Source organism: Gopherus flavomarginatus, chromosome 10, assembly GCF_025201925.1.
Source record: "Gopherus flavomarginatus isolate rGopFla2 chromosome 10, rGopFla2.mat.asm, whole genome shotgun sequence".
NCBI classification, from domain to species: Eukaryota; Metazoa; Chordata; order Testudines; family Testudinidae; genus Gopherus; species Gopherus flavomarginatus.
Window position 1 is genome coordinate 54,828,966 of NC_066626.1, and position 27,640 is coordinate 54,856,605.

Sequence of the window (27,640 nt, forward strand, 5' to 3'; positions counted from 1 at the left end):
TTTGTTTTTTGAGGACTCCTCATTGCACATGTTATACAAAGAGAATTTAGGGAAGGAACATCAATGTCTCTCTCTCCAGAAACACAGGGTCAAATACAATCAAGAAAATGTTATTTCATTATTTAGGAAAAATCCCTTCATTCCTTTTTAAGCAACATTTGTAACCTCTAAAATAGCCTTCAAACCTAGATATTTCACGTGACCCACATATAAAAAACCCTCTTTCCATCAAAATTGATCACAATGTGTTGTATATGACACTGACTCTACAGCTTTTATTTCATTAATTTGTCTTGCTTTTAGTTTAAGGTCTCTGTGAAAAAATTGTATCCCTCACACTTATCCCTTTCTGCCAGCACACGGGATATTACTGACGCTTGCTTTTTTTTTTTCTTTTTCTTTTTTTTTTGATTGTGTGGCTATTTCCATGTTACCCCACAGGTGTTGTACAAAGAGAACTTGGGGACAGGAACCCCAACACCAGTCACTCCAGAGATGGAGAGGGTCAAACGCAATCAAGAAAACTTTAGCTCGGTATTTTTGAAAAAACAAAAGTTTCCTTTAACTCCATTTAAAATGCACATTTTTAATCTTTATAAAGAAAACAAAACCCACACATCCTATCCTTTTCATGTAATTAACTTATACAAGTAAGACCATCCTCTTTCCATCATTTTACTGCAATTTTACAGTGACTGTTACTTAATCTCCTTCCTAACTTGTATGATCCTCAGTAATGTTAACCAACTTTACTCCTTGTTCGAACCTCTTTTTTGTCTTTTCTCTTGTTGGATATTTTAAAAAATCTCTATTGTATCTGTCACTCGCCATGCAAGGAACATGGGTCTGACTCTTCAATAGGATAGAGTGAGAGGTAGTCATAAAACTTTCTCGTGTAATCAGATTAAGTTTTTGATCCATGTTTGCCAAGAAAACCATTCTCTGATGGATTCAATACATATTCCATAATAAGACATTAGAATTATCTGGTCTTGAACCCATACTCCTTGCACAGCTAAAACTTTCATGTCATTCAGCCAGTATGGAAAAGTAGAATCAGACCAACCAGACTTAATACCTGACATAATGTGGCTCTTTATTAATTGTTGCTTTTCTGATTTTTTTTTTGGATGCTTCGTTACCACACAGGTGTTGTATAAAGAGAACTTGGGGACTGGAACCCCCATCCCTGTCACTCCAGAGACTGAGAGGGTCAAACGCAATCAAGAAAACTTTAGCTCGGTATTTCTGATGAGCGAAAAGTTCCCTTTAACTCTGTTTCAAAATGAACTTTTTTAACAAATGACACTGACCTCCCACTATTTTAACTTATTTTTGTTTTGATGTTGTTGCTTTTTAAAACATTTTTAATGCCACACTTCTAATCTTGAGAACTTTTAACCATTTGCCCTTTTTCACTTTTCAATCTTTCTTTTCTCTGAACTTCTGTGTTAATTTTTATTTACCATCACCCATTTTCATAACAGCCTCAACTACTGCTTTTTTGTGGTCTTGTTAAAACACAATATTTGTTCAAAGAATTGTTTTGTGGTTAAAATGCAATGTTAGATCTGTATTTCCCCAGATGCATTCTTTTAAAAATGTAACACCGAAGTCTTACAACAAGATAGAACATGCCCTAGGGTTCCAACTTGTAAACCAACAGTTTTATTTATTGGTGCTTTCTATGGCTGCTTTCTTATGTCTCACAGGTGTTGTACAAAGAAAATGTAGGGAAAGCTACCCCAACACCAGTCACTCCAGAGATGGAGAGAGTCAAACGCAATCAAGAAACCATTAGCTCGGTATTTTTAGCAGGAAAAACACTCTTTTTAAGATCTGACCTGTTTAACCTAACACTAGAGGTTTTAACAATCCATGCTTTCTAACTTTAAAATGGATGTGAATTCACCTCTTGGCATAAAATTCCTACCTTTTACACTTATAAATAAACTACAGACTCTCATCTTTAATCCTTTGGTACTAGGATTTTATTAGAGCAACAATTTAATTGACTTTCTTTTTTCAATAAACAGTGTTTTTTTGGTTTTGGTTTTGTTTAACCCTTCCAGACTCCTTATTCTACTAAGCTATTTTGCTTCCATGCAGTGCTGATTCCTTAATGGAGCCATTCCTGCAGCCAGTTAGATCAATCACAAAGCACTTATTGATCTTACTGGAAACAGGAATGGGCCCCAAAAGTAACCCTTCTAAATGTGATAATTCAGAAGCTCTTGTTTTTATTGTCATTGTCTTTTTGTGATTTTTGGATACTTCTTTGTATCATGTAGGTTTTGTACAAAGAACACGTGGGGAAAGCGACCCCAACACCAGTCACTCCAGAGATGGAGAGAGTCAAACGCAATCAAGAACACATTAGCTCGGTACCTATAAAATAAACAGTTTTTTCCCCTTTGCTCCTAGTTTTTAATAAAATAACACTAACGTATTTCAGAAAGGCTTTTTTAGCTTAAAACATTAGATGTGGCTCTGTTTGCATAATTATTTCTTTTGCTTCTAAAAATAAATCTAGCTTTAGTGTTAACAGTCTGCTCCTGGAATTTTAAGATTGTTTTATAACCCAGCTCTGTGACTGTCGGGCTCTATCCAGATATTAACAGTCTCTGTGGCTGCTGGCCTATACGAGCTCAGCAGCACTTCCTCCCTATTATTCCATTGAATCCAGTTAGGAACTGACCTGATGACATACTCTAGACCTCTGTGGGAGTTGGAAATAGTTGACAGTATCTAGGAAACATTGAGAACCAATGGGCTTAAACATTAGGCCACGATCCAGCTCCCATTAGAATCAGTGGGAGTGTTTCCATTGCCTTAACTGGAATTGCACAACTGAACAACCTGCCCCTTTTAAGGGATGAAGTCTCAGATTGCCATATACAGCAGTCAGGGCCCTGGGAGTGATGCAGTGATATTTATAGAACATCTGCCCCTGGAGTTGGTTTTTAATTTGGCTGACTGCTGTCAATCAGCCAGAGAAATAAACATCTCTGGCTGACAGCGTCAAGACAGAGACAGAGAGAGAAGAATCCTTTCCAAATGGTGATTTAGTGGAGAAAGTAGTAAGAAGGGATGTCTTCACTGGGGAAACCCCTCACCACACCCAGTGATCATACCCTGGCAGTGGGAAGGTTCAGTCAATGGAGTCTCATTTGGGTTGGGATTCAGACTACAACCAGTTCAGGTGACTGAGAACTGAAGACCATTTTACCAACTGCCCCTCCTACAGCAATTCCTACTCCAACCCTAATCTTAAGGTTTGCATAATACATAATGGCAGTGATGTGGTGCATGGGAGTTAGGGACTCATTTTTCAGGTCTTCTGGAGCAACCCCTTTCTTGACTAGGTCTGCCCAGAGCACAGACAACTTCCCAGAGCTTGTGCATCCTGCAGTACCATAAATATTTGCAGCTGGATAGAGCCCTTCTATTTTAATATGAAAACTTCATTTTTAATCTTTTTTTCCAGTTTTTTTTTCTTGCTCTTACACATCCTTTTCCCTTTAGATGTTTGGCATTCATGTAGTGCTGTGTACCATAACAAGGCATGATTTTTTAAATTTGATAAGTAACTTGTTTTTTCTGGATACGTCTTTTGTATCCCGTAGGTATTATACAAAGAAAACTTGGGGCGAGCAACCCCAACACCTGTTACTCCAGAGATGGAGAGAGTCAAACGCAATCAAGAAAACATTAGCTCGGTATTGTCTTGAGAAAATAAAATGTGATGTGACAGTGCATTTTTAAAAATACCTTTAATCTGACTAGTTTTTTTTTCTCCCCATATTTTTAAATGTAATTTGAATTGGCTTTTTAAAATGACAAGCATTGATTTTATTAACTTTTAAAATATTTTTTCCAGAGGGATTTTTTTCCTATTAACACAATAAACTTTACTATTACAAAAGTAATAGTTTAAAAAAAGTTACTTGTACATTTTTTGTGATTTTTGGATACTTCTTTGTAACCTGTAGGTTGCGTACAAAGAAAACGTAGGGAAAGCAACGCCGACACCTGTAACTCCAGAGATGGAGAGAGTCAAACGGAATCAAGAAAACATTAGCTTGGTATTGAAAGGAACATCCTTATATTAAAAAAAATAACAAGCCTCAAAAACTTTTTCTGCTTCTAATTTTACCCCAATTTTCTCAACTTGCCTTTTTTTTCCTTTTGAAATAATTGTTTTACTTTTTGCATAATCAGATAACGTTTTAACTGCTTTACTTCCTGATATCCCTGCAGTGATGAGTATGATTAAACAATAACACCATTTACACCATGATTCATCAACAATTGTCTAGTCTTTGACTTTTGGACACTTTTTTTGTGTGCTATAGGTATTGTATAAAGAGCACATGGGAAAAGGAACTCCGACACCTATCACGCCAGAGATGGAGAGAGCTAAACGAAATCAAGAAAACATTAGCTCGGTATTTGCTAGGACGAATAAATAAGCTACAAAATAACATTTTAACATTATAAATCATTTAGTCCTTTACTCATTCAACTTAAAAACATATAAATATTAACTCCCTTACCTAGTTTTGAAGTTATGATACTAAAATATAACTCTAATTCCTGGAGCTGACCATTCCTTGTTTTAACTGGCTCTCTATTTTCATCGGATTCCTTGTTTTAAATAACGATATGACTTCAAATAACAAATTTAACCACCTAAATTCCTGGTAATATCTTCTGTATTTAAAGAGTGTATATGGTATGAGCTGCATAATGGCCATTCTTCAGCATTATGGGTATTTTCTATTTTTTTGATAGCTTGTATTCTACATAAAATGTATTCATTCCTACAGGCAGTACCCCCCATCCCCCATAAGCTGTTTCTCAAGACAGCAGAGACTTGTCATGTCCTCTCCTGGCAAATGCTTATGCATGCAAATAGTTTCACTGAACCTATATGGCCCTCATCAACACAGTAGTTGAGATCCTAATGTCCCTCCCTCCCCACAATGTAACTGAATATTAGAAGGATAAGTTGGGCCTAATTATTTTCTCCACTACTCACTGATAACTCCATGAAGTCAATGAGTTGCATGTCAATAAATGAGAACAGAATATGGCCCAAAATACTGTCTAAGGTTTGGCTCTGGCCTTTGTTTACCAAGGCAGCAATTTTTTACATACTCATCTAACAGAATTAATCAGGCTTTCACCACTATTTTGCCTTTACAAGACTTTAGAGATCAGCATAAAAAATCTTGTACTTAGTGAAAAGAAAGTTTGAGGCATGTTCTTATACTGTGCCTCTCAAAAGCCAGTGCTAGCCGTGTCTCAATAACTAAACTAGTGTGGTGACCTAGAGGCTCTCGCCAGCATGTTCTCATTCATTTTGTCTGATCTCGTCACGCCTGTGCAAAGTGTCTCTGAAAATTCAGAGGCAGATGTAGTGATCCACATTCACGTCCTGTTTCTCATTTGGTAGGTCCTCTATTCAGATAGTTTCCGGAAACAAGTGCAAGGCAAAGCAGCCTATGTATTGGATACCCCCGAAATGAGGCGTGTGAGAGAGACCCAGCGACACATCTCTACAGTAAGGCTTCCTTTTTTTTAGAAGGTTGGCAAGTGACGTAATCAAAATTTAACTCAGAGTTGTCACATCATGGATAATGTCTATGGGATTCGCCGAAATGAGTTTATCCCTTATAGAATCCACAAGGGATACATATTTGGGATTTCCCTGTCTCTTGGCTTTCAGAAGTCAGACATGTCAATGCACATCTTTACTAGCTATTAATTCAGGGCAAGCAGAAATACCAATAGTAGCTACTCTACAGAGAAATGGACGTCTTTTTTTTTTAATTGTAGGTGAAATACCATGAAGATTTTGAAAAACACAAAGGTAGCTTCACGCCTGTGGTTACTGACCCCATTACAGAGCGTGTGAAAAAGAACATGCAGGACTTCAGTGATATTCACTATAGGGGCATTCAAAGAAAGGTTGTAGAAATGGAGCGAAAGCGAGTGGACCAGGATCAAGAGACAATCACAGGTATTCAGTGCTCACACTGAATAGCAGTACTGAGAGCATTTCTTCTGCCCCATGTAAAACTCAAACAAGCCTTGCAAAATGATCATGAAAATTTACCATCCCAATCACTTTTCATAGATTCCAAGACCCAAAGGGATCGTTGTGATCATCTAGACTGATCTCCTGTATAACACAGGCCATGGGCCATCCCCAAAATAATTAGTAGAATAGTCTTTGAGGAAAAACATACAATTTACCTGGCCAGCTGCTCCTGGGACCCTCTGTGGGGGAGGGGAGTCTTATGTCAGCGTGTCCTCCTCCTCCTTGCCCATGTACCCCTTCTCCTCAGAGCCAGGAAGGGGGCTCAGGAGCAGGAGAACTCAGCTGCCACAGTCTGAGCCTTCTGGTGTGAGCGCCTTAAAGAGATAGCACACGGTCTCTCATAGACTTCCCCAGCAGCCACTAGACTCTCACAATCTGTCTGTGTGTGTGTCTCTCTCTCACACACACTGTCCTCTCACACTCACATCCCAACACATTCTTGTCGTGGTAGTGTTACTACTTGGTGTTTCCTGCAGTGCACATATATGCACTGTAATTTCGTTCTTACAAAGTGCTGTTGCTTTAGTTTTTTGACGGGTCTATGCATTTCATAATTTTATTTCTCTCTTATGCTTAAATTTAATTCTTTGAGTAGTGAATTCTAAAATGCCTAACCTGGCCTGACTGGAGTATTTATTCCTATGGTGACTTTACAAAAAAAAAAATTTTTTTTGTTTATGTTGGTGGCATACATCCACACATTATTGATGAACATAAATTCATTCTGCACGTAGATAGAAAAAATTAGAGGGAACACTACTTATGTCTTGTCTTAATTTGTCTAGCTTTAACTTCCAGCTGTTGGATCACGTTAGATCAGTTTGATTCATTCAGTCTCTATTACTTTGAGCTATTTTAGTCACCCTTCAGCAAATTAAATGTTGCGAAGCTCTCTTCAATGAGCAGTATTAGCTACACATTGTGCAATCTAGAAACCTACTGTTTCAGCCAGATCTTTCTAAATTTAACACAGAAAGATAATAATTCATATTGATTTAAAATAGTTTTAATTTATTTCTGAGGACAGATGGCCATATCCCTGTGACACAGTTGGCAAATTTGTTACTGTACAATGGCATCACTTGACAGAGGAATAAGGAAATGGGCCTTGCACAATTATCTGGTCGGATAATTTGAGAAGTATGGTTTTGAGAAGTATGGTTATGGCCTTCAAACATATTCAGCTCTGAGACACAAAATTACTGCGTATTGGAACCTCGTCTGTTCCTGTTCCTTTTGCTATTCAAGATGTAAGTGGACTTTTGGCTAGTTGATAAAAACAGTACATTTCTCTTTCAGGTCTTCGAGTGTGGCGCACTAATCCTGGATCAGTCTTTGACTATGACCCAGCAGAAGACAACATTCAGTCTAGAAGCTTACACATGATTTCTGGTGTGTCCCACAATAGCTGCCATTGACCAGATGTTCTATTCAACAGTGTGTGGTCAAATGTGTAGTTACTTGAAATGTATGTTTTTAGAGACAGGTCAACTCTCAACCTACTATCCAATGAAGACTGATTTCCATCAGCAAGTTAAGGAATACAACTGAATGGGTTTTCATGTGGACTTCTGGAAGCACTTTATTAAATATGGCTGGGATTTTCAAACCCACCTAGGGACTAACTGCCCACTGAAAGACAACAGGACTTGCCTTTGAAAATCCCAGCCTACATGGCTATAAGTTTAAACTTATCTAGTTGCACGCATAGTTAACTGGATATTTGATATTGCTAATCTTCAAAAAACACACATTATTCAACCTCAAGTGTGTGTGTGTATATATATATATATATATATATATATATGTATGTTATGCTTTTAACACAGCTGCATTGGATTGTCTACTGCTGGCTTACATCGCTGTATTATAGTTTGCTTATCAAATGTGCTTCTTTCATTATTTATCTAAAATGCAATGGATGCAGAGCTGCCAGACTTCTTTTTCTTACTCTCTTTCATTTTTAGAGAAAAGCTCTGTACGGCAAGCACCAATAAGAAAAATGTTCAGCAACCTTGAACCAGCTTTGTGTTACTTGGATGGGGGGGGGTGGAGATTGATTTATGAATACATATTGCATCCTCCATGTTTTGGAAAATTCCAATTTAGTAAGAATGACAACCAAAAGGGGAGTTGTGTTCAGCTTCAGATTTCATTCATGTTTATAAATGGCTCTGCTAATTTTTACTTATAACTTAACTGAGACCAAGTGCTTTTAAAATATCACATTTTGCTTATCCAAAGAAAGTGATAGTTAAGTATTGGCAATGTAGGTACAATCCAACCAAATACAGAAAAGGGAACATGGAGAAAAGTAGAGCAGCTGCCCTATAACTAGCGGGAAAAATAGGTGCAGCAGGAGAGAACGTTGGAAAATAAACAGAATAAAAATATTGCTCTTTGTATTAAAATAAAAAAAAAAAGGAACTTCACAATTGTGCGTATTAGGTTACAATTCTATCATGAAGTCCTCAGTGCCCCTTCAGTAGCACTGCAGCTTTATGTGTAGGTGGGAGTCCCTGCGTCTGTGGTTTCTTCATTAGCTTTCTAAGCAGCAGTAATATTTACAATGTAAGTAACTTTTGCTTAGCTGCTTATATCTACCATGCCAGATTCTCTCCAGCTTACTGTACACCAATATAACTGCACGGATGTCAATAGCAATGCACTGGTAGAGTAAAATAGGGCCTTTAGTAACAGAGTACCATGGAGGTAAGTAGGTCCAGGCACTCAATCTGGTTTCTGCTTGTTCTCCTCCAGTCCAAGCCCAGCGCCGCAGCCGGGAGCAATCTCGCTCTGCCAGTGCATTAAGCCTCAGTGCCGGGGATGAGAAATCTGAGCATTCAGAAGGCGCTGATCACCACCTGTCTTATTACAGCAATGGAGGCCTCTTTACCACAACTACAACAGGTAGGAAGGGAACAAAATTTTGGAAGATCTCAGGATAAAAAAAAAAGACTTGGGTAGCCCAGGCGCACGTCTCCTTTGCATTTGATAAGACAGCTCCCTGCCTCATTCTCACTAGTGCTTCATCTAACCTGTCAATAAAGCTATGGATGGTGTTAACCATTAGGACATTACCTAATTCTGATGTATTTAACAACATAGGGACAGGCCAGTTCTTAATGGCTAAAGAAGCACCAAAGTAGGATGACAGGGGCCTTGCCTGGAGAAAGGAAGACGTAGTTGGACTATACTGGGATGCGAGTCCTGATGACTAACTCACCTATACCAGGAACCCTTTCTCCCTAAGCCTGTACTTTTCACATGTCATGTCTCACTCTCTTGCTGTCCAGGAAGCAGCAGGGGAGGAGGTGGCACACGTTGGCTGAATGGACTGTGGGAGGGAGAAGGTGACACACAGCTTACACTATGGAGGTCAATGATGGAGAAAGTCTCTCTCACTCCCATTTTGGGCTTAGGGGTTCTCTTCCAGAATTTTGTAGGAAGGGGATGGCTGGGGAAAAGGGGTGGGATTGTATGAGTGAGAAGAGACATTGAACTCCTACTGGGGAACTTTTGGCTCACATCCCTCAGCTTTGAAACCTCAGGTATTATAGTGTGTCACTGCAGTACTTCAAAGGTGGTTAAAGCAATTGTACTAAAGTCAGGACTCCTGGGTTCTAGTCCCAGCTGTACAACAGACTGTGTGACATATGGCCCAGACACATGAAACAACTTGTCCAATCTTTGAACATCATAAGCCGGGGGGGGGCTAGATATTATGGCCCTCTGAACACCATTCAAGATACTCAGATGAAAGGTTTGATTGAAAAAAAACCTAACAATACATTTTAGCCATGACAAAAACATAGCTACACAATCTTGAGACAGTGGCTGAGCCCTCAGCTGATGTACACTGGCATTGGTTTAAATGAAATTAAACTGATGATTTGACCATCTTTACTCATGTTAAAAATACTATTTGTATGCAAAGTTCTCAGCTCTGGAAAAACCTTGAGAATGGGGGAGGGAGAAAGAGAAAAATAATCCTCCAACTCATTTACCATTTAAACAACCTTTTATTTTCCAGTGGCTTACAAACAAGCTAAAACTATAGAACTGCCACAACAAAGATCATCTTCTGTTGCCACCCAGCTGACAACAGTGTCTTCCGTTCCCTCTCACCCATCTACCACGGGTGTAAGTAAAATTGATTACATTGTTTGTGGACTGTCAGTCCCAAGTTGTTTTACTAGCTACAGTAAAATGAATGGTTGTGTGATTTTCTTTAGTCACTTTCACCTTTTCCCCATGGTGGTCATACTCAATAAACGGGCTCATTTTAGAGCTAGTGCCATTTATGCACCTGAGGCCTTCTATTGACGGCAGCATCTGAAATCTCCTGTGATTTAGATAATAGGCTTGGCTTCTCCAAGTTTAATAGCTTGGTCAGATATCACAACACTGAAGGTCCCTCAACCATTGATGAGCACTAAGGCACACCACATGCAGAAACTGATTCAGTAGCAGATGTGCCACCATGCCACACTGATGGAAGGTCTGGGCAAAATGATGCATCTTACATTAGCAAGAATGGCATGAGCCCCAGCCCAGACCTGAAAATTACATCGTAGTCTTCTCACCCTCTAGGGGCTGCTTTTTAAACCTAAAGCCAGGGACCACATTTATTACCATTAGCTGAGGCTGTGCAAGTTAAATTACAAGTTCTAGCTCTGCCTCAGGGGACCATTCCAGGGGGATGCAAGCTGTGTACAGGGCTGCTCTCAGCAAGAGTTCCGCAAGGGGAGTGTGGCTTAAAATTGGTGGCTAGAGCTCCATACAAGTCTGCCATTCAGAGTTGCCCAAATGATACACTAAGAACATCATCCCTTTTTTAGGCCCCAGCCTCCTTCCTAAAGTAGACATTACAGACTGTGCTGTGTGACCTCCAAACTAACCTCTTCTCCCACCCCACGTTGTGCAGGCATGGAATACATGGCTGGGAACCGGAGCTGAACTTACTCTGTAAACTAGAGTTTATGTATGGGGGGAGCAGGGAATCGAGCTAAATATGTACAAACAGAGTATGAAGTTACATCCTTGGGTGGTACACTGCTGCCTTATAACCTGTTGAACAAAGTGTGGCAACTTATGGCTTTTTTTAACCTTGTAGTATGACTTTTTTTTTTAATAGAAGACCTACCGTGCCATGTATGACTACATGGCAGCTGATGCTGATGAAGTTTCCTTCAAAGATGGAGATGCAATTGTAAATGTCCAAGCTATTGATGAAGGCTGGATGTATGGGACTGTACAGAGGACCGGCAAGACTGGCATGCTTCCAGCCAACTATGTAGAAGCTGTCTAAATGAAAGTTAGGTCTTCCATGAAGCATATTGACGTGGTCAAAACACACAGGCACTTTTAAACCCCAATCAGACTGGCCCCTCTAAATTAAACCCCTTTCTAAAGTGCTTATTGTTTTCCCCAAGTGATGGTGTCTCATGAATTGTCATTCTGAAAAAAAAAAATAGAACAAGATGTTTTTAAAAAACTACCATTTACAATTCATTTCTGAGGAGAATGGTCTGCTAACACACTAGTAGTCCCTAGAGCAGTGTGTTTTTCCAAACTATCATTTTAGAACTGGACTTGCTCATCAAAACCTATTACAATGCCATGTTCCCCGAGTTATTTTTATGCAAGCAACATTTTGACACAAAGGGTTCTGAGTACCTTTTGGTTTGGAATCTAGTTGAATTTCACGGTATTCAAATATAATTTTTAAAAAGTATGCAACTTTGATTTTATTGGTTTTCCTATCATTCACCCTAAGATTTTAATATGCTGTTCTAAAAATGTTTGAATATATTTGTTCTCAATAAGCACCATGTAAACCTAAAATCTCAAACCAGCCAAACGTAAAACCTGGTAAAAGCCTCTCCTCTCTTCTGCTTGCTGAGCGCTGATGCATGTTTTTTTTATCCGATTGTGGTGGTGTCAGTAGTCACTAATTTACAGGGAAACAGCTTTCTAAGTTCACGTCTCTGCAGTATGATTGATGTATTAACTTTGGGTCAAGAGCAGTGCAACAATCTGCATATTAAACAATCTTGCTACACAACAATCTTGTCTGAAAATCCTTGTTATACATATTCAGAGATCTTTATTCCACTGTTACAAGATATAGTTATTTTAAACAGAATTCAGAAAAGAAATGGATGCATTCATGTGGATAACGAGAACTTCAGTTACATTAGTACGATTTTTTTTAAACCAACAAGTTTATATAAAGGCATATGAAACACACAAAATGCTTCAGGGCATTAGCTAAGCTGTAACTGATGGGTTTGGGAAGAAATTATGGGCAAATTAAATTAACTTCCCCCCATCTAGTCCTGGCCCATCAGACAGAATACTGTAGTACAGGTACCAGTGGTCTAATGATCCAATATGAAAACGTCTATGACACCATAGAAATTTATCAGCAGGTTAAATTATACAGCAAAGTGGTCCTAGCAGCCTGACTAATAGCTCTAGAAGACTGAAGCCTCTCCTTTGGCTATGATGTTACCTGTGTATTTTCAGCACAAACTTACTCATGTTCTGGGGACCAGTGGTTTGCCGTTGCCACACTAGGTCATCATGGTCCTGGAGAACAGAGCTTTCTTACCAATAATTTCCTTTGTTAATTGTCTCACAATTATTGATGTCTGGACTGTTCTCTTGCTGCAGCTCACAGAGGCAGATTAGAGTTTTGGAGCTGCATGGTCTGGCCATCGCTCCCTCCACTCACTCCAAGATGAGTTATTTTCAAGCTGTAAAACTTGCATAACTAACAAATATTCCAGCGATAACAAAATTACTATGTACATTGGATCAACAGTCGTATGGTAATGTTTCCACTTAATATCTGGGCAGAATTGTGGGAGATGCTGCTAGCAGAAAGACAATTATTGGCAAGAAATTTTCCATTCTGCAGCTCTGTGTCTTCCACAGTTCTTGAAGTCTGTGAAGTAGCGAGCACTGAACAGATGTAGGGAGGGTTTAGAAAAGGTCCAAGGAAAAATGGTATCCTTCCCCATCTGTATTATCTGCTCAGAGGGCAAAAATCATTTACAGCCACCACCTGCAGCATTTTCCAGCCAAAGGATGCCTCTGCAGAGGATGGGAAGTCCACCTTGTAGTGCTTCACAAACAAGTTTCTGCTGTGGATGTATTAGCTGCTTCTGTTCACAAAGTCGCCAGAGTGTGTGCCCTGATCCCTTCTGGAACTGGAATCTTCAGAAACCTTCAACACTTCCACAATGTATGATCTAAATTACTTGCAATAGAGGACTTGGAAGCAATGAGTCCGTGCCATTTTGAATGGAAGGATACAACAGAACCCCTGCTCTCCTCATGGACTCTAATTTTGAGGTACATTTTCAGAGTACTTCTGACATTTACCGTGTGCCACTTCTTGGTGGGGTACTGTGTCCTTAGACAGAATGAAGGTAGAACCCCCTTTTGGGAAGCATGGAAAGAAGAGTTCACCTTTAGGATAAATGATCCCAGAGTTCTGAGCTCCACCCTGACCTCACATACCATGCAGTAAAGTTTCTGCATAGAAAGCACCATGAGCTCTGACATTTGCCTGGCAGACATGATGGCTATCAGAAAGCAAGTTTTCATTGACAAATAAAATGGTGACACTGACACCAGTGGTTCACAGGGGTGTTATCAGGGCTCTCAGTACAAATGGCAAGTCCCACTTGGGATAAAGAGGTCTAGTTGCTCACTTGGCTAACTGAACTGCCCTAAGGAATCTACCTGGGGGGGGTGTTCTCTACCAGACAGCGTCAGAATCCTGCAAATGTCACACTGCTCAGGGCAGACACCTGCCGTGCAATGGCACTGGGTTGGGCCCTTTGTCAGACTTACGGCAGAAAATTAAGATAGCTAGAATTCCTGGATTTCTAGGATTTGCTATGTGTTTCTGGCACAAGGTCGCAAAATTTTGTCCAGACAGGAATATGCTTTCAAGGCTGATACTCTTAAAAGAAAAAAATATTCTCATGACTTTGAAGGACAGACCTAATGATACTAGTGTTTCTCTTTCAGTAGCCAAGCTGTTAGATGATGCCTGTTTGGGTCTACCTGAAGCAGAGGACCTGGTGAGATATCCTGCTTCTTTGGGAGCTGCTAGTTGGGGGTCCTAATTTCAGCTCTACCAGGTCCAAAACCAGGGTCTCCTCGACTACTGCAGGATTACCAATATTACTGTCAGGTGTTATTTTATTTTCTGAACCACCTTCCCTAATAATGATGGCGGTGGAACTGCGTACGGGAGGTCCTGCGTCCATCTGTGAGATACGATATCTATCTGAATGCATCTGCGGTTAAGTACTTTCATCTCTGTGTTTATGTGCTCTGCAAATAGGTCATTTGAGGGCAGGCCAAACAACTTGACAATTAACTTGATAACTTTCTGATTCAAGCGCAACTTAGAGATGTTCACCTTGCACATGCTAAGCCAGTCTGCCTTCTGGTTCAGGTTTCCCTTTATGTGAACTTTCCTGTGGGACAGGAAAGAATGCTCACTGCACTGCATGATTTCCATTGCTTTGGCACATAATGCTGGGCTTCTTGTTCTCTCCTGGTTGTTCACATATGCAACCATGGTCCTGTTGTCTGATCAGGATGTGGTTCCCTTCTAGGCTGGACTAGAACCTTCATAGTGCTAGCTTGACCACTCTACAAGGTTTATGCTATGAGTCCTTTCCGCCATGTTCCAGATGCCTTGAGCTGTTTGAGACCCCAGGTGTGCTCCCCAATGCTTCAGGCTAATATCAGTTGTGAGGCTCAAGGGATGTGGAAGGCACATGGATTCACCCTTGCAGACAATTGCCCTGAGCTAACCACCATTTTAAGGAGTTGACCTGCACTAGAACTCTCACTTGACCTTTCACGCACTCCAGGAAATGGTCTCATACCTTTAAGATGAAGCCTGGAACGTCCTTGATGTGTGACTGCACCCACTGAGTAAATTCCTATGCTTGATATGAGAAGGTCTAGCAGTTGAAGGCTCAGAGCAATAGTGTCTTGCAGTTCCAAAACAATGCGAGGTCTTGAATCTTCTGGAGCCTCTCTAGAGATGGATTTGTCCTTGCTATTTAGCTGTCTGTGGGCACTCTGATGTGAGTTAGTTGGGTGGATGGAACCAAGGAGCTTTTCTCGATACTGATGACCAAGCCATGGGTCTGAAGGAAATTCAAGGTCAAGGATGTAGTTGTGTGTGCCATTGACGGAGACAGAGCTCATTGAGATGTCGTCCAGGAAGTGGTGCAGATGGTTTCCCTGTGACCTGAGTCTGAATATGATTTCCACCACCATCTTTTTAAAGACCTAAGGAGAGCCAATGGCAAGCTGAATGGGAGCATCTGATACTACTAATGCTTCCTGCCACAGGCAAAACCACAGGATCCTGCAGTGTGATTGGGACGTGGAGGTGTGCTCTGCCAGATCCACTGAAGTTAAAAAAAAAATCACCCTGGAACAGAGATGACACCATAGAAATTAGGACTTCATCCAGAACTTTGTTTTCTTCATCCACTTGTTAAGCCACCTGAAAGCTAGAATGGCTTAGATTCCACTGGAATGAAGAAGATAGATGAAAGATTCTCAGAGTTCTGGTTCTACGCCAAGTGAATGATCTCTTACTCCTATATCCAAGGGGTGAGAAATCTCATTTTGTATTAGAGCATATTTTATGGGGTTGTTCAAGGCAGGGAACTAGATGAAAAATGATAGACTGGAGTCTAACTTGATGGAGGATCCCTAGTTCATTATCTCACTGACCCCCTGGTCTGTGGACCAGAGGCGCTGACTTTTGTTTTTGCCAGTGGGTGCTTTTGAAGAGGGGTGTGCCACTCTGCCAGTTTTGGGGAGAGGCTATTTTCAGAATACTTATACACTTTTCATATTCTAGTTATTGAAGGTGTCTATCATTGGTAACTTTACTATTTTAATAATGATTCAGTTATGAACTACATAATTACATTATCATGAATTACAGTATATTAAAATCATTGCAATCACAAGCTGTCTTCACTAACATCCCAGTTTAAAGACATTATGTCTCTCTGTAGCTTTCTGGATGAAACTGTCAGCAATCTTATCTACATCTAGGTTCCCTAATATTGTTTTGATGCATATTAAGGACAGTTACATTATTCAGTTACGTTTGTCCCATTGATGACTGGAGATCATTTTTAAGTCTTCTGAAGCTGAGCACCCACTATTGCCCCCCACACCGTGGTTGCTTGAGCACTGTATCACCCATAGAGTCGATGCCTATGCTGTGGACAAAGCAATCCATTCTTACAGGAAATGGGAAATTCTGCCCCCAAGCTCCAGCTCTGGGCAGAGACTTATGCAGCCTGTCAAGAAAAGGCTTTGGGAGCTACAATGTTTCCTTGGGGATTTCCTCCCAGGCCACGGTTCCACAGCTTCCCTCCAGGAGAACCTGCTGATATTCTTGCAACGATGAAGGCTGAAAGGAACACATTTGTCGGAAGGCTGGTCTCTTGTTCTCTTATTCTCTTGTAAGGCATGGTGGGGTGTTGGAAGTGACTGTTAGATTTTGTGGCACTGTCCGCCAGTACCTTGTCTAGCTTTGCTCTGAAACGCAGGTCTCCTGTGAATTTGGCAGAACATGGCACCTGCTTTGAGTGGTTATCCACTTTCCATGGGTGAAGCCATAGGTCACTGAGCTGGAGGCCATGGTTTTAGCAGAGCAACTCATCTCACCCTCTAAGACCTCAGCAACTAAACAGTTGCCAGGGGGACTTTCTTTAACAGAGCCGAAGTCAGGGTGGTCTCTAACCTTTGAGGGCTCTGATCTTCCAGCCAGGAGATGCCCTCACAAAGCACATAGCTGCTAAGGATGCTCTTTGGGATGCTGAGGAGGCCTTAAAGATTTTTTTGAGAGTAGCCTCCATTTTTCTATTTATGAGGAGCCAGCATAGAGGCACTACAGCTGAGGCTCTGAGAGGTTCCAATAGATAAACGGGCCCCCGGTGAAGGAGGAGGGGCTGTGAGGGAGATCAATGCTCACTACTAGCCCAACGTTTGACAAAGAAGTCCCTTAGGCACAGAGGGGTTCACAGCTTGTTAAAGTTTGTGAACCATTCAGTAAAATGTCAAGTCTCACAAACCCCCTCCTAAAAATGAATATTTCCAGGGATTTTCTCCTTTATCTGAGTATAAATTATAAAAACAGTGATCTCAGAAATATAAAATTTATCATTACAGTATTTTTATTACATTATGAAAATGGCAACACTCTTCCAAGATCTCACTTTCGTACCTTGCATCACTTTGAATAAGCCTGTTATAAGACAAGGCTCCTATAGTTCCTCAAGGAGTATTAGATGTGAAATAGCATGAAGGTATTTAAGAAGACAACTCAAAAGAGTTCCTCCTACACAAGCTTTCAGGTCTTCAGCAGTCCAGGCAAACAATGCATGTTAAAACCAAACTTAAACTTGTTCTTCATAATAATTTTAAACACAATACTAGCTGCCTATTTAATTTTAAAAACAGCAACAAATATCCACCTCCCTTTCCATTACTTATAAAGGAGTCTTGAAGTTTTAATCTCAGTGACAGATATGCTTGCTTTGATCTGCTTAGCTCTTGGAAGTCCAGGGGCTCTGTACTGCTGGCCCTGTGCTGCCCAGGGTCCCTAGGGACAGCTCTGTCTGCCATTAGAGAATTTTTTCCCTGAGAACCCCTGTAACATTTTGCAAACTTCCGTTTGGGAACCACTGCTTAGGCAGATGCAAAGGCAGGAGCTGTAAAAATCACTATCATAATAAGCACTATTAAGAAAAGGCTGAGGAGACCCTTCAGACACCATTTGCCAGGAGAGTTCTGACCACTGCCTGAAACATATCTTCAGACAAGTTTCACGTGCATAATACTTCTTGTTCAGCATACCTTAAAAACATGAAATATGAATTTCTATTCACAAGGAAGACTGCATTAACTGTTAGAGAACTATTCAGTGTTTTATTTTTACATACAGAAGTCCTAAAAACAGCTGCAGTAATCACATTATGTGACTGTCCATTCCAGAAGCTACAGTACATTATATACAAATTATATTTCCAAAGTAAAACCCAAGAACTCTCACTAAACAAAGTCTTTGAGAAGCAGCAGTGCATTCCATGCAATCAAAATTCAAAATCATAAATTATAACCAACATCTGCAACCATAAGTCTATACAGAATATACAAAATTTTGCATATCAAACCTACTTCTGTGTTAAGATTTTCCCAGTGGGACATAACACTGCTGCATATAAAATTGTAAGGGCACATGGAAGGAGCCTGAGAAATTCTGCAGCAAACCCTTATGACCTCATAAGCCAATTCTATCATCAGCTTTGCCTTCTGAGGTCTATAAAAATGCATGCAAAAACAGACTAACTCAGGTGCCTGATAACTGAGATGTGAAAGATACTACTATAAGGAATTAGTCAAGCATAGCACATCTCTATATGTAATAGGGTCTAAACGAGAAGGAATCCCTCTCAAAATATCAGCAATTTAAAAGAAAAATCACAGGAGCATTAGGTAAAACTGAGCAACACTTTCTGGTTTCAATTAATTTGAGATATATAACCTTTTACATTTAATAAGGCTTCACAGGAATAAAAACACTTTACATTTGAAAAATATTTAAGATAGTATTTAGGTTTCACAGTCTTTGTTACTGCATATCTTAACAAGTTTACTTTTAAATTACTTGCAAGATTATGAACAGCTATAAAACAAATACTTTTAGCATGGAAATGATCCCACAAATTAAAAAAAATTAAGCAATACACCATGATACACTGTCTCCCTCTGTGTTAAAAAGTTTGCCATTGCATGAACGTTCAGTTTTTTATGGAATAATTCATATTATCAGTCAAAAATAAACTGGCTTTCAAAAACTGCTGTATATCAAAACCTCCTGCTTGAAAAACGTTTCAAGTACAAATGACTAAACAAAGCTTTCATGGGGTGGTGACTTCCAACGGGACTGCAGATTTTTCATAATACAGTTTGTCATGCTACCAAGTTTCTCTTGCATTTCAAAAAGTTGGCTCCCTGAATAACTGTGGAGATCTTCAGAGGTTAGCTGAGCAGCAAGTGCACTGACTTGGCTCAAGAGATCTGTTGTGGGCTGTCCATCTGTGCTCAAGGCAACTGGTTCACTCAAATCTAAAAAAGAAACAACCATGATTAATATACAGTGTTGTAAATGTATCTTACTTTTAACTTGAGTGAAATTTATCAGTATGGAAATGTTATGAGCTTCTGCTATGAAAAAAATGTGTTTAAGTTGTCTACATCATATTTATGGCCCCAATATAACTCAGCTGCTGAATACGGAAAATTTAAGAACATTCCACTTTGATATGAATTCGTTAGCACGTTTATTATAGAAGTTTTCTAGTTGTGTTCCAACTAGTATCAATGACATGCAGCAAAGTACTGATAAAGGAGATCACCTTCCAAAACCAGTGCAATTCAATTACACAGCAGTTTTAGGAAGCTACCATCACAAAAGGGTATTAACTGAAATTGTCACCCTACTCAAACTAAGCAAGCTACAAGTTACACTTATATTATGACAAGGACAGGAAAGCAAGTGACAAAACACAAATGTGAAATCAAACAAGATAATGCAATGTTTACCAGTTGCAAGTCTTTCTTCATCTGTGGAAAAAGGTTTCTCGTATATGACATTTTCTGTCTTCTCTCTGTCTTCAAGGACTGCAATTTCATCAAATCCACGAGCCTTGACCTACAGATTTTATTAGGAAAAAGATCAGAAAAAAGAAAAGATTTTTCCCCAAAAAGGAGGTAGTCTGAAATCACATGGTAGAAAGCACTTACCATAAATTTTAAAAATGTAATTTTAATTTCACAATTTTTAAACAACTGCTGTTTAACCACATATTACTGTAGTCATTACCTGTGTAATATTGGCAGCATGCAAACTCTATACTAAGTTGGTTTCCACCATACTTGAATATTGCTTCGACAGACAAGTGTTAAAATTGTACTTTAAGTCAATATTAAATCATGTATAAGATTGGGAACTCCCAGATTATTGGCATCACAAGTTACTTTTTTAATCCAACCAGTCACTGCCAACACTGTGCTCAGAAACTAGTTGTGTTTCAAATTTTAAGACACCTCATTTTATCGACATTCAGAAATCCTTCTCACCATGTGAACTTTCAGGCTTCTTGGTGAAGGAAAAAAGTATACTTTTGTCATAATGAAATATTACCACCACCAAACAAAAAAATGACTGAGATGCAAGGCTTGACGATTGTAGACTAGCAATGTTGTTGCACTGTTACTAAGCTTGAAAATTTAAAATTAAGTTTCACATTGGCTTTAATATTGTATTTTAGCCTTTTTTCAGAAAAAGGCTTATATTTTTAAAAAAATGCAAATCTCCTGTGAAGAAAGTTAGCAATGCAGGACTTTATGATACTATTTCATTATAGTACTTAAAATAGCTTTACCTGTTGCTCATGATATCCTCTAAGAGCCTTTTTAACATTGGAAACTTTAGGAGAACGGATAGGAAGAGTTTTGATTTCAGCTGCTGTCAGAGTACTCAGATCACCCACTGTCTTAATATTCTTTGCTCGAATGAGCTGCCCCAAACCTCTTGCCCTAGGGAAAAAAGAGATTCTGTATATTTATTCTTACTAAGACATGAAAAAGGTGTTGGTAGGATCATGTTTCCTTCAGCAGCTGAGATGAGGAGGAAGAGAGGCAAGAAATTTGCTGGAATGCACACTCTATTCATATAAAAGGAGGAGAAAATAGTCATAGCAGATGACGTCTTTCTGCAGAAAAGAAAAATTTTATTCTCCGCAGTTTATTGAATGATCCATAAAATGAATCTAATTAAGTAACATGAATGGAAAAAAGGAGTAAAACCAGGTCATTCTGAACAGGTCCTTTGGTAACTCCAGAAAACTTGTCTTTTGGTGTATGTTTTCAGATTCAAAACACAGAAAAAAGCCAAATTAGTTGAGCCTAGTAAAGCGCTGGAAACACTCATCCAAGTTTTCGTAAATCTGAAATATTGCTCTCTGTACAAAGCATTTGACAATTTTTAATAAAATATGCAGATAGGTCAGGTGGGCATTATCAAGCATATTATATTCGGCTCTGTTGAAAGGGCTGACATTCAGAATACTATCGAGAGAGAGAGAGCACATGCGAGTGCACAAAAGGTAAAAAAGGTTACAAATACTGTAGAATCATAAGCTTTGTAATAAAATCTTGTTTAACAGAAACCATGGGACACGCTCTTGTTCTAGAACACTAAAAATATATGAAATAAATATGATATTATAATAGGCTGGAAAAAAAACCCAAGTTCATGCATCTTCCATATCTGAGAACAGGCAGATAATGCAGTGGTAAAAACACTAGCAGATTAACCACAATAGCGCCCTCATTGCTGCTTTTACAACTGGGGATGCCCTTGTGCATTCTTGAAAGAATTTGCCAAGGCCTTTTTGTATTCTTAGGACAAGAATAAAAGACTTGAGTACTTCTGCTAGATGCTAAAAGGAGACTAAGTTTGACAGTACAACTTCCTTTTACTTTTTTTTTTTTTTTTTGTTGCAGAAAGTGTCTCCAATGGATGCTAGAATTAGAGACCAATACATCCTAACAGAAAAGTTTATAAAATTCATGAAAGTGTATTAAGAGTTTAAGTCTTGAAAGGAATAACCACTTACCAAATGTTTGATGTAATCTGAGGTAAAATTATGTCAACTGGAGCTTTACAACCCACCAATGCAGGGTACACACTCTCTGTAGGACACGGCAGAGACTCCTTGGCCATTTCAGTGATCTTGAATAGTACAGAAAAATTATTAAGTATCACACAACTGAAGACAGGAGAAAATAGAGAAGAGATACATGAACTGAAGCACTTCTTACTAAACACTTCTTTGAGCTCTTAAATTTAGCGTTACGAGATCCTGGGGACAGAAGTCCTTTGGTTGGAGTGGTAATATGCTGGATAGAAAAGAGGAAAAAAGATCTCTCAGGATCGTAGATATTTAAAAATAGTCATAGGATTTTAGTTCATTTAACAAGTGAAACTAGAATCAACCAGATTACAAAAGTATTTCTTTCATTTACTAATTCTAAAGCCTGTTGTCTATATTGGCCATTCTTGGAACGGTTTACCCTTAAACACAAGTTTACACTGGAGTAAGACTAGCTCTGATAAGAAAGGCATAGTTATGGTATAAAGGTTATGCTATACAGTTGTACTAATATCTAGAAAGAACTATTCTGAAGAAAATTTAAAACAATCACAGTTTACCTTGGCTTGGGTATTAGATGAAGTTTTAAAACTTCGCAAAGATGGTGAGCTATTCGAAGAAGAATGAGACCTAACAATAGGACTTCTCCTATCAATGTCATCTGCCAATCCTTCTTGGTAAATTGGATTTGCAAAAGAGACTCGACGTATCTGTTTTTAGAAATTAAGTGATTTTTATAACCAAACTAACAGAATTTGTATTGTTACAACTATACTGTCAAATTCATTTCATACCAGATAGATCTAAAGTCTGAGGCTTCAAACTGTTGCATTCATCAGATCTCCTGATTCATACAGCTGTGTTTTACTAAAGAATATTAAAAACCATAATAGGATTCGGGAGGCAGGGGGGGAGGTGAGAATTAGGGTTACTGCTACAGGAAAGGTTACAAACTTTATAAAGAATTTCCCAAGGAATAGTGAGGTGTTGACTGTACAATGATTTTGCACTAATAGCTATTTTCTTTAATAGTGCCAAAGCCTTGCTGCAACTTGAGAGTTGCTACCATGCAAAGACTAATTAGGAGAGTGGCATTAAAAAGTGCAAAACAAGAGAACCAAAAAATAAAGGGAAAAGTGCATAACGTGTGCCTGCAAGGACAGAGTGGGAGTGAAAGAGCAGCAGTAAGATGACAAGAGAAGGAAGATGCAGGGTTGAATCAATGGGACAACAGAGTGTGTATTTTATTTGGTAATCCACATTTTCATCATCCAGTGCATTTACTAACCTTACTGGTTAGTTTAGACAGATTCTTGATGAGACGGGAGGTGGAGGGATGGGGGGTTAGGGAGGAGGGAGGGAGACAAACAATATAAATATATACACTATATATTTCCTTGCATCTTTGGCAAATAGACATTTATCCTATCCTTTCCAATACCCTGGAAGAAACACTGATTGAGAACATACTGGATCACTGAATTTCATATTCACATGCTGGGTATAGGAGTCATACCATTAGAATTATTCTAAAACACTGAAATAGCTGATTATGGTGGGGAAAACATGAAAGTTATTTAAACCCTGGACATGCAACACTAAATATAAACTTCAAATCGTGTCCAATTTGCCTCATGTTCCGCAAAAATTCCACCATAGAATCGGACCATAAGGGGCATGTTTCCAGGGGTGTTAAAAATTGAACTTGTAACACAAGGAAGTATCAGCTGTAACCACTGTAGACACTATCTTTCCAGTAAACAGGAGAGCATTCAACAGTTTTTAAGAAATTAAACATCTATATTGCATGTAGCAGGTAACTGCCAACCAGGTCAGGGCCCCATTGTTGGAGTTCTGTACAGAAAATATGAGAGTCTCTTGGCCCAGAGCACTTATATTTCACAGCAAGTCACATAACCAGTGTTAAAGTAACCTGCAAAGGGAAACGCTGGGCTTGTCTCCCTCTTCCATTCTGCTTGTTTATGATTTCATAAGGCCTGAAATGACTGCTTATTTTTTAAATGGAAATTTTGGTCCTGTCTAGTTCAGAAGACTATGAGGACATGAGGAGGAGGACATGATATCACAAGAGCCAAGAGTGAAAGTTGAACAATTGACAAGGAAAGAGATTTTTAGTTAGACAATAAAAAGTAAAGTTTTATTTAATATCAGTGACCACTAATTTGGAGATAGAAGCTTTTATTAAAGATTCATGGCGCCCACCTTCAATTAAGGATGAAGTTAAGTGTGCATCCTGATCATCCTGCCCCACCAAACAAATCCTCCAGCAAAACCAAAGAAGGTAAGGAGTGGACAATATATATATTTCCAAAGTAAAAACATGCAGAAAAATCATTTTTATGATAAAACCTGTCAGGACTTACACATGAGAAACAAGCCTAATAAAAAAAAATAAAATCTTTGCAGGTCATCATTAGCACTTCTCCAAGATCATGTGGTAATGGCATACATGATATCCAATGTACTCAATACACTCTCTATGTACACTTACAAGTGCTCAGTAGTACCTAAGACTGAACTACATCACAATACCTTGTTAGCAGGTGATGGGGAGTCATCCTCTTGATGTCTTTTTATTCCCCTCTTTAAAATACTGGTGGATGGAGAAGCAGAAGGAGACCAAATGCAGCGTGTCTGCACTCCATTGGGGCTTTCATTAACTTTAACCAAACCTACAGAATCAAGCTCCTTCAATTTCTGAGGAGAATCCACAGGGTCACTTTCTTCTGCACCCTCCTGGTCTGAGGCTACATTTTCAGGCACTGTAGCTGCCACTGCAGTTTCAGTGAATATTAAACCTTCCTCCTTCATTTCACTATCTTGAGGGCTGTGTGCTTCTATAGGAGTGTTCTCAGTCTTTTCTGCATCATTCTGATCATGTTTTGGCTCATTTATCTTTGTTTGGTCAGGTTTGTTAACAGTTTCTGTATCAGATATCTCCTCCATTTGTCCATTTTGACTCATTTCCTCCTCTTCTGTAGCTTCTGGCTCTGTGCCATTCTCCAAAGGAAGACAACTTTCTGCGGGCTCTTTTGAAACACAGTCAGTCAAACACTGTTCAATACTGTCAACTAGATTGGTGGGCTCTGGCTCCTGAATGACAGGGTCACAAGTTTTACTTTTGATATATGACAGTTTCTCAAGATCTTCCTCCACTGGAATAGCATTTCCTTCCAAATCATTCTCAGATTTTATTCGTCTTTCTGAATCCTTAATGAAACTAGATTTCTTAATGGGGAGCAATGGTGTACTCATTGCACAAGGTTCCACAGACAACCTTTCTTCAAAATGAGACTCATTAGAAGAAGTTTCTAATGCAGTCATAGTTATCTGAATACATGTGCTTTTATGCTCACTTTGTGCAAGGTTATCTGTATTTTTTAATTCAGTGAATGACTTTTCTTGCTGTTGAGAGTTTTCACCACAGCAATTGTAGCTCTTTGATCTTCTCATCCTCTTGCTTCTTTTGTGCTGGCACTCAAGTATCTGCAAAGGGTTTTCAGAGGAAAGAACATCATCTGAAGTGGTAGTTACTGCTGCAAATTCAGACAGAATGATTGCACTACAGCCTTCTACACTTCTTTGCTTATCAAGTGATTTATTTGCCTGTCTTGTTTTCAAAACTGGTTCAGATATGCATGGGTTCATGAAGGGTTCTCCCAATATGTTGGTTTTATTTTGTTCTACATTTGTGTTCTGCCCACCAACTGAGGTCTTTGCCAGGTCTATAATTCCTGTAGATTCATTAATAGCTGTATAGCTTTTTCTGTTATTCACTTCAGATGCCTGAGATATCAAAACAGTATCTTTGTCCACTTCAGAACTTGTTTCACCTTTATTTTTTACTTCAGACAGATTCCTAATTTCAGTTACTATTCCTTGTGAAGAGAGCTCCTGATTTTGGCTCTCTTTTTCTTCTTTCACTTTGCTTTGAAGAGGATCGCTTTTATTTTTCCATTTTCCAGATCTTTTCCTCTTGGTACTTTCTTCTCTTGTCTCAGAGCTATCAGACTCAGAATTTTCTATACTAGAAAGCAATCCTTGTGAAGCTCTTCTTGTTTGATACCGCGTGCGCCCCGTTGTCTTTTTCTGACCTGTTATATCCGAACCAGAATCTTGAACATCTATTTCAGATTTCAAGTTACCACTTTCAGATTTCTTGGCATTTTTGTTCATTTCCTCTTCAAGACCCCTTGAACTGCGAGACTCCTTTGGGCCAATATCTTCTGCAGCAGTCTTCTCATGAAAGCTGCACTCTTTTTTATTTGCATTTTCTTTTGCATCTACAGCTTTTTCAGGAACAGATTTCTGCTTTTGGGATTCATCCTCTTTAATTTGTGGCACCCTCTTCTGGAAATACTTATCATCATCTTTACGTTTGTCCTTTTTCTGGTGACTGTTTTCTTTATCTTGACTGTTTGTTGTATTTTCTGGAATTTCTGTCCGTCGTCTTGAAGAACGTCTTAGTGCTTTCTGATTAGGAGACATTTGTGGAACTTGATTGTCATCATTAGATATCTGATCACTTGATACAGCACCCACTGGAGGTGTATTTTCTTTAGAATCTAGATTGGGTCCTATACATTTTTCCTCCTCTTCTACACCATCTACAATTTGTTTTTGCTCTACTTTTGTACTCTCTATCACTGCAGAATTGGGAGTCTGTGTTTGAGTATCCAGAATGCATTTTGTCTCTTCCTTTTGACAAGATGTTCCAGATTTATTTTCCAAATGGGAGGCAACAACAGACTCCTGTATACTTTTCTCCTGTTCTAATTCTGTTAACAACTTGGACTGAAAATTTTCTCCATGCTGTGTTTTATTTTGCCTGTGACTCAACCTTTTTATCCCAGTAACTGTTCCTTCAAATTCAGATTTTGAAGAACTTTTGTTCTCCTCTTTAGGTTTTTCTATTTTGGAGGGAGTCTTTGGTGCATCTATGCTTTCCTGTTTTAGAACAGCAGCAGTCCCAGATGCTCCCGATAGTCTATTCAGTGCAGAAGGGCTAAAGGGTCTGTTCTCTGAACTATCAAACTTTTCCAAAGTAATAAAGGACTGTCTTCGGCTTGCAGGTTGCGGTGTTCCAGAAATAACATCACTAGAAGATGAACTGCTGCTGATGTTTGAAATGTTTTCATTTCCAACTGAAGGCTCCTTTGCAACTGTTTCAGTTGTATGTTTTTTTGAATCCTCTCCTACTAAAGACTCCTTTGCAACCATTTCAGTTATACTTTTTTTAAAATCCTCCTCACAATTTAAATCTGATCTTTCTGGAACATGAGTGATGGATTTGTCTTCAATATTCACAGAATTCTCAAGAGGTTCACTTGACTTGCAGTCCCCAGTGATTTCATGTGTACTACTGTGCACACTGCTCTTTGTTCTCTCATCCTGCAAGGACAAATTAAGTGGCATTATAATACTTTTGCTACTTTCACCATAAACCCACAAAACATGCAATCCCATTTGGATTTGAAATAAAGTAAAAAATATACTGCTCTACCTAAATAATGACAATGATTTTTAATCCATCCACCCACTCAAAACACTACAGATTTTCCTCTCTTAGCCACAGTTTAACTGTGTAACCTTTCCAGTGTAACTGACATGCTTTATACGGCAATATTTATTTTATTTGTTTAGTCCAAAGAAAGGGGAGCAGAAAGACCTTGTGAAAGTCTGTAGACAAAGAACAGCAGTCAACTTACTATTTACCAGGTTCTGT

At 39.0% G+C, this 27,640-nt stretch overlaps 2 protein-coding genes across 55 annotated transcripts in view; one reads left to right on the forward strand and one right to left on the reverse strand.

Annotated features, from left to right (window-relative positions):
- Positions 1–12,176, forward strand: part of NEB (nebulin) — a 193,599-nt gene extending 181,423 nt beyond the window's left edge. For 28 of the 50 annotated variants that reach the window (XM_050969087.1, XM_050969089.1, XM_050969095.1 and 25 more), the window contains 13 exons: positions 442–534; positions 1,150–1,242; positions 1,713–1,805; positions 2,292–2,384; positions 3,627–3,719; positions 3,993–4,085; positions 4,356–4,448; positions 5,459–5,566; positions 5,842–6,025; positions 7,406–7,498; positions 8,867–9,016; positions 10,140–10,249; positions 11,244–12,176. In XM_050969087.1, the coding sequence (XP_050825044.1) occupies positions 442–534; positions 1,150–1,242; positions 1,713–1,805; positions 2,292–2,384; positions 3,627–3,719; positions 3,993–4,085; positions 4,356–4,448; positions 5,459–5,566; positions 5,842–6,025; positions 7,406–7,498; positions 8,867–9,016; positions 10,140–10,249; positions 11,244–11,417 (1,470 nt within the window). In that variant the 3' untranslated portion in view covers positions 11,418–12,176. The remainder of the gene's footprint in view (positions 1–441; positions 535–1,149; positions 1,243–1,712; positions 1,806–2,291; positions 2,385–3,626; positions 3,720–3,992; positions 4,086–4,355; positions 4,449–5,458; positions 5,567–5,841; positions 6,026–7,405; positions 7,499–8,866; positions 9,017–10,139; positions 10,250–11,243) is intronic. The other 22 variants (XM_050969088.1, XM_050969107.1, XM_050969137.1 and 19 more) reach the window with 12 other exon arrangements.
- A 5,905-nt stretch (positions 12,177–18,081) lies between these two features.
- The window catches only part of RIF1 (replication timing regulatory factor 1), a 54,985-nt gene continuing 45,426 nt past the window's right edge, over positions 18,082–27,640 (reverse strand). For 2 of the 5 annotated variants that reach the window (XM_050969144.1, XM_050969149.1), the window contains 7 exons: positions 24,448–27,306; positions 22,455–22,604; positions 22,064–22,141; positions 21,859–21,974; positions 20,623–20,776; positions 19,781–19,889; positions 18,082–19,303 (listed from right to left, as the gene is read on the reverse strand). In XM_050969144.1, coding sequence (XP_050825101.1) covers positions 19,083–19,303; positions 19,781–19,889; positions 20,623–20,776; positions 21,859–21,974; positions 22,064–22,141; positions 22,455–22,604; positions 24,448–27,306 — 3,687 coding nt within the window. In that variant the 3' untranslated portion in view covers positions 18,082–19,082. The remainder of the gene's footprint in view (positions 19,304–19,780; positions 19,890–20,622; positions 20,777–21,858; positions 21,975–22,063; positions 22,142–22,454; positions 22,605–24,447; positions 27,307–27,640) is intronic. The other 3 variants (XM_050969146.1, XM_050969145.1, XM_050969147.1) reach the window with 3 other exon arrangements.